Source organism: Hoplias malabaricus, chromosome X1, assembly GCF_029633855.1.
Source record: "Hoplias malabaricus isolate fHopMal1 chromosome X1, fHopMal1.hap1, whole genome shotgun sequence".
Lineage (NCBI taxonomy): Eukaryota > Metazoa > Chordata > Actinopteri > Characiformes > Erythrinidae > Hoplias > Hoplias malabaricus.
In genome coordinates this window covers 7,167,436-7,185,001 of record NC_089818.1, presented here as the reverse complement: position 1 = coordinate 7,185,001, position 17,566 = coordinate 7,167,436, and the positions used below count along the sequence as shown (strand labels likewise).

Sequence of the window (17,566 nt, the reverse complement as noted above, 5' to 3'; positions counted from 1 at the left end):
TATTAGGGAGTTTCAACAGAGTTTGTAAATCTCACCAAGGCTGTGTCAGTTTACTTTTAACAGTGATGGGGATTATTTTTGCTAATGATAAAACAGATTTTCAAGAGGAGGTCACTTGTATGATGACTTAATTTTGGAAAAACTGGAGAGAGAATTGGATTTTAATTATTAGTGACATGGGACAGTTGGAAGTTTTAGGAAGAAATGCTGATGGTCTAAAGGCAATGCAAGTTTACTAATGGCGTTTTTCCACTGCTTGGATGCTATCCAACTCTGTTTGGCACTAAGCTTTGGACCAACCGCACTTCTGAGCAGGGAAAGTGGTTACAGAGGATGAATGAATTAAATCTTACAAATATTCTTCTCTACTTCTGGAGAGTGTACACCATTCGGTGCAGACGTCCGGCACAAACTCACCATCTGTATAATCTACAAGTTACAGCAGAGATCACATTTGTTTTTATGCGACTCACAAGGGCAGCTCATTAAATTACGTTGTGGTCTTTTGAAGAGGTTCAGATGCTCCTAGGATTGGTGGCCGATGAAAAAATCCAGCGAGAGCTGGACACTGAAACAAGGAATGAAAATACTCTACGGATCTGACTAAACTGGTGACTGAGCTGTGTTCAGTCCCAAACAACAACAATAACAACACATGAACACACAATAATTAAACAACTCTTAACATTACTGCTACCATTGTTGTGGTTTTCAAAGCCTGCTTTTTCAGTACAGGGAAACCAAGGGACCAAGCGAGTAGAGCAGGTACCATGCAGTGGAAAAGCACGATTATATAACACCTTTCATTCACTGCAGTCATTTAAAGTGCTTTACAAATTAGAAAATACAGAGATAACAGGTGTGAGAGAAAATGTATAAAAACATAAATATATGTCCAATGATTCAAACATAGGGAAAAATAAAAGCATTATAATATTCCTGAGATTTAGCACCTCAGAAACACTTGTGCAAATGTTATACTTTCCAAGTTTGCCAAGTTTTCCAGCACCAACCAGTCGTTATGCCCTACTTAACCCACTGCTATATGCACTTCTTTAACAGCAAACAGTAAAAGCAAAAGAAAAGTGAAACTGGGTGGAAAGGTCTACGTTGTTTCAACAAAGGACTGTTTGTAAGCCTCTCTGTGTAGAAGTGAAATTTTAAGGATGTGCTGTGTGATAATTAGGAGTTGGTGTGTTCTCCTTGTGTCTGCATGGGTTGCCTCCGGGTGACTGTCTGTGAGGAGTGTGGTGTGTTCTCTCTGTGTCTGCATGGGTTGCCTCCGGGTGAATGTCTGTGAGGAGTGTGGTGTGTTCTCCCTGTGTCTGCGTGGGTTTCCTCCAGGTGACTGTGAGGAGTGTGTTGTGTTCTCCCTGTGTCTGTGTGGGTTTCCTCCTGGTGACTGTCTGTGAGGAGTTGGTGTGTTCTCCCTGTGTCTGCATGGGTTTCCTCCAGGTGACTGTCTGTGAGGAGTGTGGTGTGTTCTCCCTGTGTCTGCGTGGGTTTCCTCCAGGTGACTGTGAGGAGTGTGGTGTGTTCTCCCTGTGTCTGCGTGGGTTTCCTCCGGGTGACTGTCTGTGAGGAGTGTGTTGTGTTCTCCCTGTGTCTGTGTGGGTTTCCTCCGGGTGACTGTCTGTGAGGAGTGTGTGTTTTCCCTGTGTCTGCGTGGGTTTCCTTCGGGTCACTGTCTGTGAGTAGTGTGGTGTGTTCTCCCTGTGTCTGTGTGGGTTTCCTCCGGGTGACTGTCTGTGAGGAGTGTGGTGTGTTCTCCCTGTGTCTGCGTGGGTTTCCTTCGGGTGACTGTCTGTGAGGAGTATGGTGTGTTCTCCCTGTGTCTGCGTGGGTTTCCTCCGGGTGACTGTCTGTGAGGAGTGTAGTGTGTTCTCCCTGTGTCTGCGTGGGTTTCCTTCGGGTGACTGTCTGTGAGGAGTGTGGTGTGTTCTCCCTGTGTCTGCGTGGGTTTCCTCCGGGTGACTGTCTGTGAGGAGTGTGGTGTGTTCTCTCTGTGTTTGCGTGGGTTTCCTCCGGGTGACTGTCTGTGAGGAGTGTGGTGTGTTCTCCCTGTGTCTGCGTGGGTTTCCTCCGGGTGACTGTCTGTGAGGAGTTGGTGTGTTCTCTTTGTGTCTGTTTGGGTTTCCTCCGGGTGCTCCGGTTTCCTCCCACAGTCCAAAAACACACGATGGTAGGTGGATTGGCGACTCAAAAGTGTCCGTAGGTGTGAGTGAAAGTGTGTGTGTGTTGCCCTGTGAAGGACTGGCGCCCCCTCCAGGGTGTGTTCCTGCCTTGTGCCCAATGATTCCAGGTAGGCTCTGGACCGACCGCGACCTTGAACTGGATAAGGGTTACAGATAATGATGGAATAAATGAATGTGTGATAATTTTCCAGGAGTTCCTAAACCAGACCAAGTGTGCAAATGAAGAAATAAAGAAATGTACAATTGTGGAAATACAGGAATATATATATATATATATATATATATATATATATATAAGAAAACATGTATAGATGTTTATTTGCAATATTATTTATTTGTACATTTATTCACTTTCATTTTTTGTTTTCCTTAAATATGCTCCACATTTTTCAATTTTGTATTGTTTACATTCTCATCAATTGTCCTTTTCTGTGTTTGTACCCGCAGTAAAATGTGTGTTATAATATCAGTGTTTTATAAAAGGCACATGCTTTTGTTCAGAGCATGTTACTGTTACAGGGGTTGGACAATGACAGTGAAACACCTGGTTTTAGACCACAATAATTTATTAGTGTGGTGTAGGGCCTCCTTTTGCGGCCGATACAGTGTCAGTTCGTCTGGGGAATGACATACACAAGTCCTGCACAGTGGTCAGAGGGATTTGAAGCCATTCTTCTTGCAGGATAGTGGCCAGGTCTCTACGTGATGCTGGTGGAGGAAAACGTTTCCTGACTCGCTCCTCCAAAACACCCCAAAGTGGCTCAATAATATTTAGATCTGGTGACTGTGCAGGCCATGGGAGATGTTCAACTTCACTTTCATGTTCATCAAACCAATCCTTCACCAGTCTCGCTGTGTGTATTGGTGCATTGTCGTCCTGATACACGGCACCGCCTTCAGGACACAGTGTTTGAACCATTGGATGCACATGGTCTTACTGGTGCAATGTGCAGTTAATGAAGATTGTCCACCAGGCCGCTCCAATTTAGCCATGAAACCTCCCACACTACAATGACAGGTGTTTCACTTTCATTGTCCAACCCCTGTATGTTACAGTGCTAAATTAATGCAGTGCTGGGAATGTCATTAGTGTAGTGTGCTGTTCCTGCTTGCGCTGGGAATCAAACCCTAGCCTGGCTCATGGACGGCAGTGGACCACACTACACTGTACCAGCTCTACTGCTTTAAAAGTCCAGATCAATGCTTTAAAATGCTCTGATTGGGTGTTGTCCGCAGAACAATCGTCTGAGGAAGCACGCCTTTGAGCTGAAGATGAATGAGGTGACGTACTTTGTCCTTGCGGCAGAGAGTGAGCAGGACATGGAGGACTGGATCAATACACTGAACCGGATCCTCCAGATAAGTCCACCTGAGGGTCCCGCTCTGGACCGCAAGAGTATGGACCTGACAGACACCAAGCACGGTGAGCCCAGAGCACTGCTCATATGTAACTCTGTTCTTATCCCCCTTCACTCTGTTCTTCGACTGGTGGTGGATCATTCTCAGCGCTGCAGGGACACCGACGTGGTGATGTGTTACTGTGTGAGGGGGTCTTGACCTTTGAAGAACAGGGTGGAAGGGGACTAGCAAAGTATGCAGACCAACAGGTGGACTATGCTCTGTAGCAATCACAAGTAGGTCAATGTGTGTATGAAGAGTGATATTAAGCAGGATCTGAACTCTATCAGCTATATATCAGACTCATTTTCATATAAATGCTTTTCTGAATCAGTGTGTTTAGTTTGCTGAGGTTCTTTGGTGATAAGAGCAGAGCTTAAAGGCAAAATCCCAGATTTTCCAGTTTTCTCATTAAATTAATAATGACACTCCAAACTTCTCAGTTTCAGCAAAATGAAAGATAAAATAAAATAGTAGAAACAGAGAAAGAAGGTTAAAGAGAAGCTGAGTAAGTTTTGCCCTGGAGCACTGGACCAGATCATTACCCCTCTCAGTCTCTGTCTCTGTCTCAGTCTCTCTCAGTTCTCTCTTCTGCATCTGCCTCTTTAAAGCCCCCTCTTATCATAGGAGAAACCATTAAACAGAGAAAAGTCCTTCCCCGAAGAGAAGAAGCTGTTACTGCAGCAAAGAGGGACAAACTACTTTTGATTTCAGGAGAAATGTGTGACGAATACATGTCAGAATTAGACAGGTGTCTGGATACGTTTGTCTTTTTTTTATGATGCGTCACATTGGGATGATATGCAAATTGTGAATAAAACAAAGCAGTGATGTGCTAATCATTTAAACCCTTAATCATTTGTTGCTGATATTTCAACATGTGAAATATTATCTTTGTATATTTTTCAACAATTTTGGACTGCAACCTAAAGTTTCTGGAAATCGTCTTTGTGTTGTTTTAATGACTAATTATAATAATTACATGTGATTGTTTTATTCTCCTGTAATCTTTCCAGATGTTATTGATCTGTCCTTGAATCACATTTGTCTGCCTGAAAATGAGGAAACGACAGAAAATGGGATCAATCCCGAACTGGCCAAGGTAACACAGAGGACGTCATACCGCAGCCCCACCTCATGCACTAATAAACACAGGATGGTGTTGCTATGGATACACACCCCTTAAAAGCTGTCTGTTTGCTCATCAGTACATCACTGAAACCGAGGAGATGGTGAGAGCCGCCAGGAAAGAAGAGAGACTGAACCTGTTCTCCCTCGACCCTGACACTCCTGTACGCCTCTGTCCATCCACACATCCCTCCAGTGAACGCAGCTACACTCCACACGAGCATTTACTGTGTTTACAAAAATGATCTTAAAGCAATTTCTCAAATCGTACTCCCCCTTTATCACATACATTTTTTTTCAGACAAAATATTTTAGGATGTCCCACATTAAAAGGGAGGTGTACATGTTTATAAATTGCAATAATAAAAACTGTAATATTAAGTGTACAAATATGTTTTAAAGCATTTGGTGTAATGTATAGTTGTAGTTAAAAATGTGAAGGATTTATTGATGCACCATCAGGAAAAATCGCTGTAAAAGCCTGTGATGTATTTGTTCTGTTCTTGTGGTTAATATTTCATCTAAAATTAGGTGTGAGTTTAGGTTTAGATGATTTAAAGACAGGGATTTCATTGTTAGCAATGTTGAACATAGCATATTAATACTCAGTCTTTTTAATACAACGCAACAATTACAATAAAATGGCAACAGAGGGAAAAAAAAGACGTTAAAACTTATTTAAATACCAACTATTTTAATAAAAAAAAAATGAATTGGATAAAACCAGTGAAGAAAATGCTGAAAGAAAAAAAATGTATATATTCAGGTTAAATATTTTGGAAAGTAAATATAATGTTAATATTAAATATAAATTAAAAATATACATTTAATAAATATTCCAATACTCTTTTGAAAACACCAACACACTTCCATATCCTGTGAAATGCTGTGCTTGAGTATGTTTTTCTTAGTGTTAAAGAGTGTTATGTGTTGTAGGTTCTGAGGAGTCCGAAGGGAGAAAGTGGAGAGACGTCTCCTGTGCGTCCCTTCGAGGAGAAGTTGGGGAAGAGACTGATGATCTACTGTCGCTCCCTGAACCTCACACTGCAGGGCTGTGTGAATGAGACCGAAACAGAGCCGGTCACAAATGTGAGACACCCACAGACACACACACACATCCACAAAACATGATAATGATATATTATTATAATTATCATAATATTATCCTCGCCTCTATTTCCTGTGTTGGATGCTGGATGGACAGATTGAGCCTTTCTTCATAACCGTGGCGCTGCTGGACATGCGAGACAACAGAAAGGTCTCGGCTGACTTCCACGTGGACCTCAATCACGAGACTGTGCGGAAAATGCTCAGTGGTTCAGGGGGTTCTGGAGGTCAAGGGTCGCCTGGAGGTCACGGCGGGCCGCAGGAAAACGGCCTGAAGTCTCCTGTGGAGAAAAGGAGTGGAGACTGCCAGCTCAGTCAGGAACTGGAGGACTGGCTATGCTTCTCAAAACAGGTATCACCCTGTTTTTAGCTGCCTCCAATAAAAACGTACCTGTAAAATCACCTGTAGCGTTTTGGGAGATGGTGTTTTTAATGGAAGTGCAAAGCAGGCTATTACAGTGCAGGTTTATTCATTTTCTTTTGGGGCGTTTTCACAATTTAGAGCTTGTTTCCCTGTGATTGGTTCATTTTGTAACATGATCTGTTCGGCTCATTGTGTTGCTCCACTTTTTCATCTCTGGTAAACCCACACTGGAGCAGTGGAGCAGTGTTCAGCTCTGTGGACTGAGAGCGTGGAGAGAAACACGTCAAACTGGCGTGCACTGATTTTTGCACTGTGTATTTTTGCCGCTTTTCCTGTGGTGAAATGCCCTTCTTCCCTACAACACCGCCTCACAAAGCTTGAATGTTTGTATCCATAGAAAATGATGAAAAACAGCAAATGGATGAAGCTTCTCCCTGACATTTTGCGAAAACTACACACAGAGCAGTGATGTATGGAATCGCCTCATTGATCCACGGTTCAGATGGAGCTCTTGTGTGTGAAAGCAAGCCAGAGATAATAAGTCCCTCCCCAAAATGAGCCCAGAATCAGTCCTGGGTGCGGACTCATGTGTTTGGGACAAGTGTAAAAACGCCCTAAAAGCAGTTGACAGTAATCAGTTTTAGAAGTAGCTCTGCTCTAGAAGTAACTCTCTTTTGTAACATAAATGTATGGGGTAAATTATATTTCTGGGAACTACTGTAAATGAAACATAACCAATATCACACAGCAGGAAACAGTTCTGCAACTAAAGTCCCTGTTTTCAAGCCTTGATCGAGATGAAGCTGCTTTCCATTCAAAACAGGAAACGAGGTATTTTTTATCTACTCATCTGAAAGGTATTTGTGTGTGTGTGTGTGTGTGTTTGTTTGTTGGCATCTTCTAGGCTATCTTCTCCATCACGAATCCTCACACAGATATTGTCATGGTGGCGCGAGTGGAGAAAGTGCTGATGGGAAATATTACCAGCGGCACGGAGCCCTACATTAAGAACACAGACAACAGCAAGGTCACTCTCCATCTGTTTCTATCTTTACTCGACAGAATAGAACCTCTGGATACAGTGTGTACACTTTACATCCACCCAATATAATTAGTGATTTCAACAACTTTAAGGTACACCCATTGTTAAAACAGATGTTCAGATGTGCGCACAGCTGGTATTAACTTCATAGTGAAGCACGTAATGAAATCGAAGTCCCCACGCTCATGAGCTTGATGCCAAGTGTCGGCTGGGAAACCTCCCACTGTAACTGTGGAACTACCTTCTCTGGAGATCTGGAGATGAGTTATGAGTCATATTTGTTATTCGTATTTAAGCTAGCATTCATACACCAGACCTCACTGTGTTTTTTGTCACGATGTCCTCTCAGAAATACTCTAAAATCCAGTGTGAACTTTAAATGTGGTCCGTAGTTGGTCCGAGAAATAATTGCGATGAACAATGTTATGCTCAATTGAAGTCTATATAATGCCACTGACATAATGATAATATAATAATGAAGTTACGACTCTTTAAAGAGCGGTTTAGCCTGAGTTTTTAAAAATATTCACACACCGCATTTGAATATAAATCATGTTTAAATATAATAAATAAATTATATAAATATACACCTAACAGACGGAAGGAAAAACCAGGGAACAGAGCAAACTGTTACACAGTAAACACAGTGGCACTGAGGTCAGCAAAAATTATTAAGGAATGTCCGTATATTGCACAATAACTCGATAATGTTACTATTAGGACAGGTCTACCTTTGTTGTTCAAGAAAGTGTCCTGAAACTTTTGGGCGGATAGTGTTTGCCTAGGCTCTCGGCCCGCTTTCATTTCCCACTGTGCTGTTTTGAAGTTACTCTTGTTTAAAGATAGACCACAGTTCTGCAAAGTTATAAAGATACCCTTCATTTCCTTTCCACTCAGGGACAGATTCATTTAAAACACATGATGAGTTTCCAGCGCACACAAGATACAGTTTAACAGGAAAGTTGTACTGCTCACTTCTTTCCATGTTCCCCCAAACATTCCCTACTGTTTATGGAACAGAACTATAGAGGGGAGCGCTGCCAAATAAAGGTCCAGAACAGGATTCTCATTTTCCCTCCTAAGTTTTACTATTAGAGACACAGCTTTTTGCTTTTCTACCTAAAAGGTTCCAGAAGGAAGATCTTGTAAAATCCGATTCTAAGGGCTTCATCACTGTGTGGGCAGATGGTTTTAGAGTGACTCTTTCTAATGACCTACAGTGGCCCCTCTCCTAACCTCCCTGGTTTTTGTTTGACTGGCCTAAATGGACCTCACAGACTCTGCTGCATACAGTCTGCCAAAATCCAGACACCTTGCTTTGATTTAAACTCCTATGTTACTAGGTCAAAGCGAGAGAAGTGTCTCAGCTCGTAAATGCCAGTCTCTTCTCATTTTATTAATGTCTTCTAAATGCAGTGTTTCATCCCTCTTCATATTATTTTATATTTATTTTATTATTATTAATATTGTTTTTGTATTATTTCAGACGGTCCAGAAGATGATAAAATCCAACAAGCAGTTCTGCAGCAAGCTGGGGAAGTACCGCATGCCTTTCGCGTGGTCAGTAAGGTGGGTCTGACCTTCTACGTCTCATCCCAGATGGTTAAAACTCATCCATAAGCTGTCAAAGTCCCAGTCACAAATCACTGGAGCTGTGGACTGGATATTAGTTTTGGTCCAGCAACAAAACTGCTGCATTAACCACAAAGCCCTGAAATGTAGAAATACAGAAGCTCATGTTCTCAGCTGAACTAGAGGGGATATATATTTTTGACTTGACGGGATTTAACCCCAAAACCACAGGCTTATTACAGAGTCTTTGATATCAATATTCACTGTACAGCAACTATGATAAATGATTCAGTGTCTAACATGAATTATTCAGTAACTGTTCTGAAATATTTAGTAGCTACAATGAAATATTCATTATTTACAATGAATGACCTCATATTAATTATTCAGTGTGTATTATGAATTATTCAGTAGCTTATTAATTATTGAGTAACTGTTAGGGCGGCACGGTGGTGCAGCAGGTAGGTGTCACAATCACACAGCTCCAGGGACCTGTAGGTTGTGGGATCGATTCCCGCTCCGGGTGACTGTCTGTGAGGAGTGTGGTGTGTTCTCTCTGTGTCTGTGTGGGTTTCCTCCGGGTGACTGTCTGTGAGGAGTGTGGTGTGTTCTCCCTGTGTCTGCGTGGGTTTCCTCCGGGTGACTGTCTGTGAGGAGTGTGGTGTGTTCTCTCTGTGTCTGTGTGGGTTTCCTCCGGGTGACTGTCTGTGAGGAGTGTGGTGTGTTCTCCCTGTGTCTGCGTGGGTTTCCTCCGGGTGACTGTCTGTGAGGAGTGTGGTGTGTTCTCCCTGTGTCTGCGTGGGTTTCCTCCGGGTGACTGTCTGTGAGGAGTGTGGTGTGTTCTCCCTGTGCCTGCGTGAGTTTCCTCCGGGTGACTGTCTGTGAAGAGTGTGGTGTGTTCTCCCTGTGTCTGCGTGGGTTTCCTCCGGGTGACTGTCTGTGAGGAGTGTGGTGTGTTCTCTCTGTGTCTGCGTGGGTTTCCTCCAGGTGCTCCGGTTTCCTCCCACAGTCCAAAAACACACGTTGGTAGGTGAATTGGCAACTCAAAAGTGTCCGTAGGTGTGAGTGAATGTGTGTGTGTCTGTGTTGCCCTGTGAAGGACTGGCGCCCCCTCCAGGGTGTATTCCTGCCTTGCGCCCAATGATTCCAGGTAGGCTCTGGACCCACCGCGACCCTGAACTGGATAAGGGTTACAGATAATGAATGAATGAATGTTATTAATTATTCAGAAAGTCCTATATAATACTATGCGGACTGAATAAATGACCTGTCAGGAATTGGGGACCGTATACATACCCATAGGTCATTTTCTTGTTCCAGGTGTAAGCCTAGCGCTGGACTATGTTTATTTCTCAGCAGAAAATGTCTATTTCTGAGTAAACAAGATTTCTGATATTTCTCAAGGACTTAGGAACACATTTATAATGACAACGCATGGAAATTAGAGAGCAGGTTCCATTTAAGACATTAGTAGGCTGATTTACAAAAGCCCATAATAATCTTTACCTTAATAAGTCATAATAATAAGCACAAAGCCAAATATTTACTTATCTACGCTCTGTCTTGTTCGTTTCCTCAGGTCAGTATTTAAGGATAACCAGGGCACTGTGGACAGAGAGTCGCGCTTTTCTCCTCTTTTCAAACAAGAGAGCAACAAGATCTGCACAGAGGACCTGCTGAAGCTCATCACGGAGTACAGAAGGTACAGCAGACTCCATGACAAACAACTAAAAGCAAAGCTTTGAGTTTTTATATTAAACAGGAATGGATATCCTGTGTGTCCCTGATGAATATAGAACTAGTGAAATGATGCTTTTTTTTTTCTGTTCTCCAGGGCAGAGAAGACCAGTAAGTTACAGACCATACCTGGCAGCCTGGAGATCAGTGTGGACAGTGTCCCACTGGAGCATCCAAGTAAGACTCCATATCTCTTAATAAAACAAACTCCACAGCAGTGTGCTGTTTAAACAGCCCTTTTCAGTACAGCAGCTTTCAGCGCCTGTTCCTTTAAATGATAATGAGCCACTCGCTGTTCACCCCGACCCCGAGCGCACAGCAGTGAGGAACTAGGAGAAGAAGCTCTGGATTTTTGCCATTTTCGCTCAGTCCTCTTTCTTCTTTGTTTTCGTTTTTGCCGTTTTTACTCAGTGCTCTTGTTTCTCAGTTCCTCATTGTGGCTATTTTGTTATATTTAACTTTATTTTTGTGCTCTCACATAAATGCAGTTCCAGCGCTGTGATTGGACAGATTTAGATAAGGAGACAGGGAAATTCGAAAGTCTCTGCACGTGACGTCAGAAGCCGAGCAGAATCAGAACGGCTCGTTTTATCCCATGTTTACTGACTTATGTAGCACACAGTAAACTGACATGTGAACATGCACTGAACCAGGAATTGTTCATGTCACCATTAATATATATATATATATACATATATAAACATCAGATACTGGTTTCTTTCAGACTGCGTGACATCATCATACATTCCTCTAAAGCCATTTGAGGACTGTAGTCAGCACGCCGCCACGGTGGAGGTGGACGAGTTTCTGCAGGATTCAGCCAAGTTCGCCCGACCTTACCGAGTTTACAAGAACCACTTATACGTCTATCCTAAACACCTCAAATACGACAGTCAGAAGAGCTTCGCCAAGGTAGGTGTACTGACCCCCAGCTGGAAACAGCAACAGAGAACAGTCACATATAGTTTGATTTTAGTTAGTAATTTTACAGGTTTATGTGGCATAAACACTGTCCTGAAGCTTTTACACACCTCATCCAATTCCACCCCGTCTTATGTTCCTTTGTGTCTTTGTGTCCATGGGTTTTGATCATGTGACTGGACACGCAGGTATCCCTTGTTTTCCTTATACTCTCTTGTTAGTCGGTCATTTTTTCTGTAATAATCTTCTTGTGTTTCTTCTTCCTGTTCTTCCGCTTGAGTTTTAAAACCCTCTCCTAACGAGGCATTGCTGACACATGCTTTTCATTCCATGGGATGCTCTAGAGCAGCTGCACATGAGCCTAAGTCACTATGCCCAATGCCAAGTGTCAGAAAGAGGGGTATAAATGCCCCCTCCTGTGAGGCAAAATGTCTACAAATATTTGGGCATGTGCTATATATGTGCTGTAGGGTTTGTTTGTGTGTTTTTATTCTTGAATATTATTTCTATTTGTTTTCCGTTTTTCATTCTCTGAGGGATACGTTGTGGACTCTGTGGAGGTCAGTATGTGATATTTTGACGTGTTGTCTCCTTTTCGTTCTCCCCTCAGGCCCGAAACATTGCTGTTTACGTCGAGTTTCGGAACTCGGACGAGGAGCATGCCAAACCACTTAAGGTGACGCTTCCAAACTTTCCATTTCTGCTCTGAGGTTTTCCTCGAGGGTTTGCCTGGAAAACTGAGCGCTGGCTTTCTGTCTTTCCACAGTGCATCTACGGAAAGCCTGGAGGTCCCGTTTTCACCACAGCTGCCTGTTCAACTGTCCTTCACCACTTGCAGAACCCTGACTTTTATGACGAGGTGCGTTCCTGAGCCTTTCCTTTGGTGGTCACTGTTTCTCGATGTCTCGGGTGGGTTTCCTGAGACCCTTCATGTTTTCAATGTTCTTTTTCATAGGTGAAGATTGAGCTGCCCACACAACTCCATGACAAACACCATCTACTCTTCTCCTTTTTCCATGTGACTTGTGACATCAATGCCAAGACAAGCTCCAAAAAGAAAGAGGCTCTTGAAACACCAGGTATAGTTTTGATGCTATAAAATTTCACTGTATGACACTGCTTCTAATTAATACATCCATCTACTTTAAAGCAACACTAGGTAGTATTTTTAGTTAATTTGCTCCACTGATTTGTAATAGGGAGAATAATGCCTCTGTCTTTGCTTCTCCTGGATCAGCACCTCAGACAATGTACTATGTAGCTTTTGGATAATGGTAGGGAACCATCCCCACTTCCTCAGTTTGAACGGTATAAAGCCCTGAAGTTTGGGCTGTGGAGCTACATTCATTGGAGTTTGAAGCACTGTCTAATAACTTTGGGATTCGTTATGGTAATTTAGCTGTTATAGATGAATTTGTAGGTGCCCCTGTGCTGTAACGTTCTAACATCTAATGAAAAGCTTTCCCTGGAAGCTGATACTGCACATTGTGTGATGTGTGTATTTGTGTCTCCAGTGGGTTACGCATGGCTGCCTCTGCTTAAGGAAGGCCGTGTTTCCTCTCAGGAGTTCAGTGTGCCCGTCTCCTGCACTCTGCCCAGCGGCTACCTGCTGATTAAGGAGCCTTCATCCAACAAGGTGAGAGCAAAGAAACAGTTCTAACTGCTCACGATGATCTGTCTTCTGACTGGAACCACAGAGATGGAATCTGTGAGTCACTTTTGATTCTGACTTCAGTTCATTTGACTCACGACTCCATTCAGGCTTTGAACTCAACTCCATCCTCCGAGCTAATGGCCCGTGAGTTGGGTTTCAGTGTTGACCTGCTTCTGACTCAAATCAAACCTGCGTGACTGATGACTTGACTTGGACTCACATCTCAGTGACTCTTGACCCGATTCAATTCATATTGTAGTGACTCTTGACTTGACTCTGGGTCACATCTCAGTGACTCTTGAAATAATTTGAATTCGCATCTCAGTTGTGACGCAAGTCAGATTCATATCTCAATGACTCTTGACTCACATATCAGTGACTCGTGACTGAACCTGGTTTCGCATCTCAGTTGTGACTCATCTCAGACTTTCACTGCAGTGGCTCTTGATGCAGATTTCCATCCCGGTGAATTCTAGTTTGACTCAGACCTGCATGAAGTAACGTGTGAATTTTTAACCCACTGATGCTTCAGGAATTGAGGCAGATGTGGTAAAGCAGGGAAACCCCCAGAGACTAAGGTTTTAGAACAGGGTCTGGGGAAGCAGGTGGAACTAAAGGCAGCTGTAAACATCTAGTGATGAGCCAGTATCAGTTATTATCCACTGCGTTATCACTAACCCCAACTGAAGCTCAGCTGCTGTGCCTTTTCCATTACTGCTGCCTGACCTCAGTTACATTCCTCCTATGATCCGTTATCAGAAACCAACCCTGCTATTAACAGCTTGTAAAGACTGAAACCAAAACCAGATAAATATCAGGTCAATGAGGCTCCAACTTCATTTCTTTAAACAGAACGGATCAGATGTGAAATGGGTAGATGGAGGAAAGCCCATCTTCAAGGTCTCGACCCTCGTACTGTCCACAGTTTACACTCAGGTAAGAACTCCAGCAGATTTCCATGATTTTTTTTTTTTGTTACCCTTTCGAGTTGGTAAACATTGTGTCTGCTTTTGCAGGACCCCCATCTGAATCGGTTCTTCCAGCAGTGCCAAAAAAGAGAGACGGATCTCTCACAACCTCCTACCTCAAACTTTCTCAACTGCCTGAAGGTAAACCAGCTCCAAGGAGGAAATAACCTCCTAAAGACCAATTTATCAAATACACGGAGTCCAAAGGTTTATAGACACTTCACACACTCACACAACTCCTGACACAAAGCACTGACCAATAAAACGGGACACAGCCCTCTGTGAGAGTGTTTATCAGTGGGTTCCAAATTGGGGGGGGGGGCTGGGGGGTGGATGCAGAGTAAATACAAGGGTGGCAAAGCATAGCATATGTGACAAAGTTTTTATTTCAGTTTTTTTTTTATTTAGTAAGATTTTTTTTTTTTTTGTCATTCATTCATTCATTATCTGTAACCCTTATCCAGTTCAGGGTCACGGTGGGTCCAGAGCCTACCTGGAATCATTGGGCGCAAGGGAATACACCCTGGAGGGGGCGCCAGTGCTTCACAGGGCAACACAGACACACACACACATTCACTCACACACTCACACCTACGGACACTTTTGAGTCGTCAATCCAACTACCAACGTGTGTTTTTGGACTGTGGGAGGAAACTGGAACACCCAGAGGAAACCCACGCAGACACAGAGAGAACACACCACACTCCTCACAGACAGTCATCCGGAGGAAACCCATGCAGACACAGAGAGAACACACCACACTCCTCACAGGCAGTCACCCGGAGGAAACCCACGCAAACACAGGGAGAACACACCACGCTCCTCACAGACAGTCACCCGGAGGAAACCTACGCAGACACAGAGAGAACACACCACACTCCTCACAGACAGTCACCTGGGAATTGAACCCACAACCTCCAGGCCCCTGGAGCTGTGTGACTGCGACACTGCCTTATTCCAGTTTTTTATGAATAATAAATAAATAACAATGTTTAGAATAATTTCCAGTGGCGTTTGTACGGTGTGCCATGGCAGAAACAGTTTGAAAAGTTCTGGTGTACATCATCCTGAACATAGTAGTCAAAGCTTTGTAAAGAATAGAAATCCAGTGTCTTTAGAGCCTCTGTGATGGTCTTTTGCCTCCAAATTATTTTTGCTTTGTTCTTTCAGGGTCTCCTTAGCATGGAGAGGATCCATGTGATCATTCAGTTCCTGCCTGTCCTCTTCAACCAGCTTTTTAAAGTTCTCACCCAGAACGACTCAGACGAGGTCACAAATACCACCACCAGGTATTACAGGAGGATTGAGGAGCATCAAAGACACACACACATACACACACACACACATACACAGAAGGCGAGCTTGCTGGATCATATGTAGAGTCTGTGTTATAAAGCTGTAATCTGTATTATAAAGCTTCCTTTCCTTTGGCATCCCCAGGGTTCTAGTGCACTTTCTTGCCAAGTGCCATGAAGAAAACCTGGACCACTATTTGCACTCTTATATAAAGGTATGTACACTCTACACTTTAAATGCCACATAAAGTTTGCTCATCCAACATATCCTCAGATATAAATATGGTCCAGCTGTAAGAACATTTCTGTGATGATCTTATGGTGTTCAGCCATGACAGCACTAGTGAGGTTACTCTTGCACTGTAGTGAACGCAGTTTCACATCTCTCCACCGTCCAGTGCTCGCAGCCTTATAGCCTACCAGGACAAACATGACAGTGTGTACCCCTGTGTACCCTCAGGCTCATGTGCAGCTGCTCAAGGGTGTCCTGTTTAAATTTTTAAACTGTTGTGGACATCTTTATGCACAAAGCATTCGCTGTAAGTGGTAGTGAGTGATTAAACTGTTGACATCTTTTACTGCACACTTCTGAATGTAAGGGTCATCTCCCAGGACGGGGTTTTTTTTTTATGTCTGAGAGTTTAAAACGAGACTTAGGGTGTGTCTCCTTTTCTACTGAGCTGCCTTGATCCCTATCCCTTCATTCTGACCTCCTACTCATTTTAGTGACGTAATAATCAGGTAATAAGTGGACTGTTGTAAGCTAGATGGTTAAATTTACTGAAACATCTAAAATGGCCAATCATATTTAAAATAGCAAAAAATAATATAGTGAGATGCAGCCATTGGACTCCTATGCAGTCGGTGCTCGAGGTACAGAGGCACCATCTCTGCTCAACTCAGAGAAAGCACTTTCAGATCACCACGGTCTTTATAAACACATCACAGAATGAAGAAAGCAGAATAGGAACCTCCCGCTGAGAGAAAAGTGGTTTGTATGTTTCAGTGGTTCGCTTTTCAAAGGAGAAGTTGCTCGTTACACAGAGATTAGGCCAAAGACTGAAAGACTAAACAATGCTCTGCCTCTTCCTTGTAGGGCATCTCTCATTGTTTTTGTAAGAGGAACATGGGTCTGAGCTCTGTGGCTCATTAGAGTAGAGCAAAAACACAACAGCACCTTTATCATGTTCACAAATGGGAGAGGGAGGGAGAGAGAGAAATATTTGGAAGATTTGAGTTTGGAAAGGAGAAAAAGGAATAAGGAATGAAAGAGGCCAGGGATTGGGGACAAGGAGAATGAAGGTAGAAAGAGGGAGATGAAAAACAGAAATAGGGGAAGAGCGAGAGCTAGAGATGGGTGAACAGATAAAAGAGTGGAGGATTTGGAGTAAGAGAGAGAGAGAGGGTGTGCTGTTTAATAAGTGAGATGGAGAGAAAAATGACTGGCAGACACAGGTAGGACAAAGTGAAAGAGAGAAAGAAAGAGAACTATGGATTTAAAAAGTGAGAGAGAGAGAGGAATAGATAGTAAGCCAGACAAAGAAAGAACGATGGGGAGAGGGTTTGAGAGAAAGAAAGAGAGAGACAGAGGTAAAGTGTGTGTGAGATGGGGGGGAGAGAGAGAGAGAGAGAAAGAGATGATGATGAAGAGGATGTGTAAGAGAGACGAGGTTGCCATGGTAACTGATTGGTGGTGTCTGGGCTGTTAGCCAGTGGAGGGGGTTTTGCCAGTGAGCTGCAGTGAGTGTGTGTTCCACCGTTTCTGGAGGTCAGTGGAACTCTCATTTAAGGTTACTACACACACACACACACATTCCTAATGCTTACACAAATAATAGAACTGCGAGAGGGGGAGATTCAGTAGGGCATTGAAAGAGGTGAAACCCAGCAGGAAAACAACAGCAGCTGCCACAAATACCCATAGCCTGCATCAGTCATCTGTGTGTGTGTGTGTGTGTGTGTGTGTGTGCATGCATGTGAGTGTTGGTTTTCCTTGGTTTTCATTTGCAGGACAACAATGACCTGACATAACTGCAAACCATGACTGTGGTAGTAACACCTCAAAAAACAGTAAATGTCTGGCCAGCACTGGGCATGGTGACCTTGGGTCATAAAGTCCATTCAGGGCTGTTTGTGAGATCCTGGTTCCCCGGTTATTTGTATAGATGCATGTATTTGTGAGAGA

The 17,566-nt window shown here is 43.3% G+C and overlaps 1 protein-coding gene across 1 annotated transcript in view; it reads left to right on the top strand.

The window, feature by feature from the left end:
* The window catches only part of LOC136675443 (dedicator of cytokinesis protein 10-like), a 124,248-nt gene that overhangs the window by 72,559 nt on the left and 34,123 nt on the right, over positions 1 to 17,566 (top strand). Inside the window, exons 8-25 of the mRNA XM_066651995.1 lie at positions 3,432 to 3,618; positions 4,610 to 4,695; positions 4,802 to 4,885; positions 5,658 to 5,810; positions 5,926 to 6,180; positions 7,097 to 7,219; positions 8,721 to 8,803; positions 10,386 to 10,508; positions 10,641 to 10,720; positions 11,268 to 11,455; positions 12,075 to 12,140; positions 12,231 to 12,323; positions 12,420 to 12,543; positions 12,979 to 13,100; positions 13,971 to 14,054; positions 14,135 to 14,227; positions 15,257 to 15,375; positions 15,527 to 15,596. Of these exons, the coding sequence (XP_066508092.1) occupies positions 3,432 to 3,618; positions 4,610 to 4,695; positions 4,802 to 4,885; positions 5,658 to 5,810; positions 5,926 to 6,180; positions 7,097 to 7,219; positions 8,721 to 8,803; positions 10,386 to 10,508; positions 10,641 to 10,720; positions 11,268 to 11,455; positions 12,075 to 12,140; positions 12,231 to 12,323; positions 12,420 to 12,543; positions 12,979 to 13,100; positions 13,971 to 14,054; positions 14,135 to 14,227; positions 15,257 to 15,375; positions 15,527 to 15,596 (2,133 nt within the window). The remainder of the gene's footprint in view (positions 1 to 3,431; positions 3,619 to 4,609; positions 4,696 to 4,801; positions 4,886 to 5,657; positions 5,811 to 5,925; positions 6,181 to 7,096; positions 7,220 to 8,720; positions 8,804 to 10,385; positions 10,509 to 10,640; positions 10,721 to 11,267; positions 11,456 to 12,074; positions 12,141 to 12,230; positions 12,324 to 12,419; positions 12,544 to 12,978; positions 13,101 to 13,970; positions 14,055 to 14,134; positions 14,228 to 15,256; positions 15,376 to 15,526; positions 15,597 to 17,566) is intronic.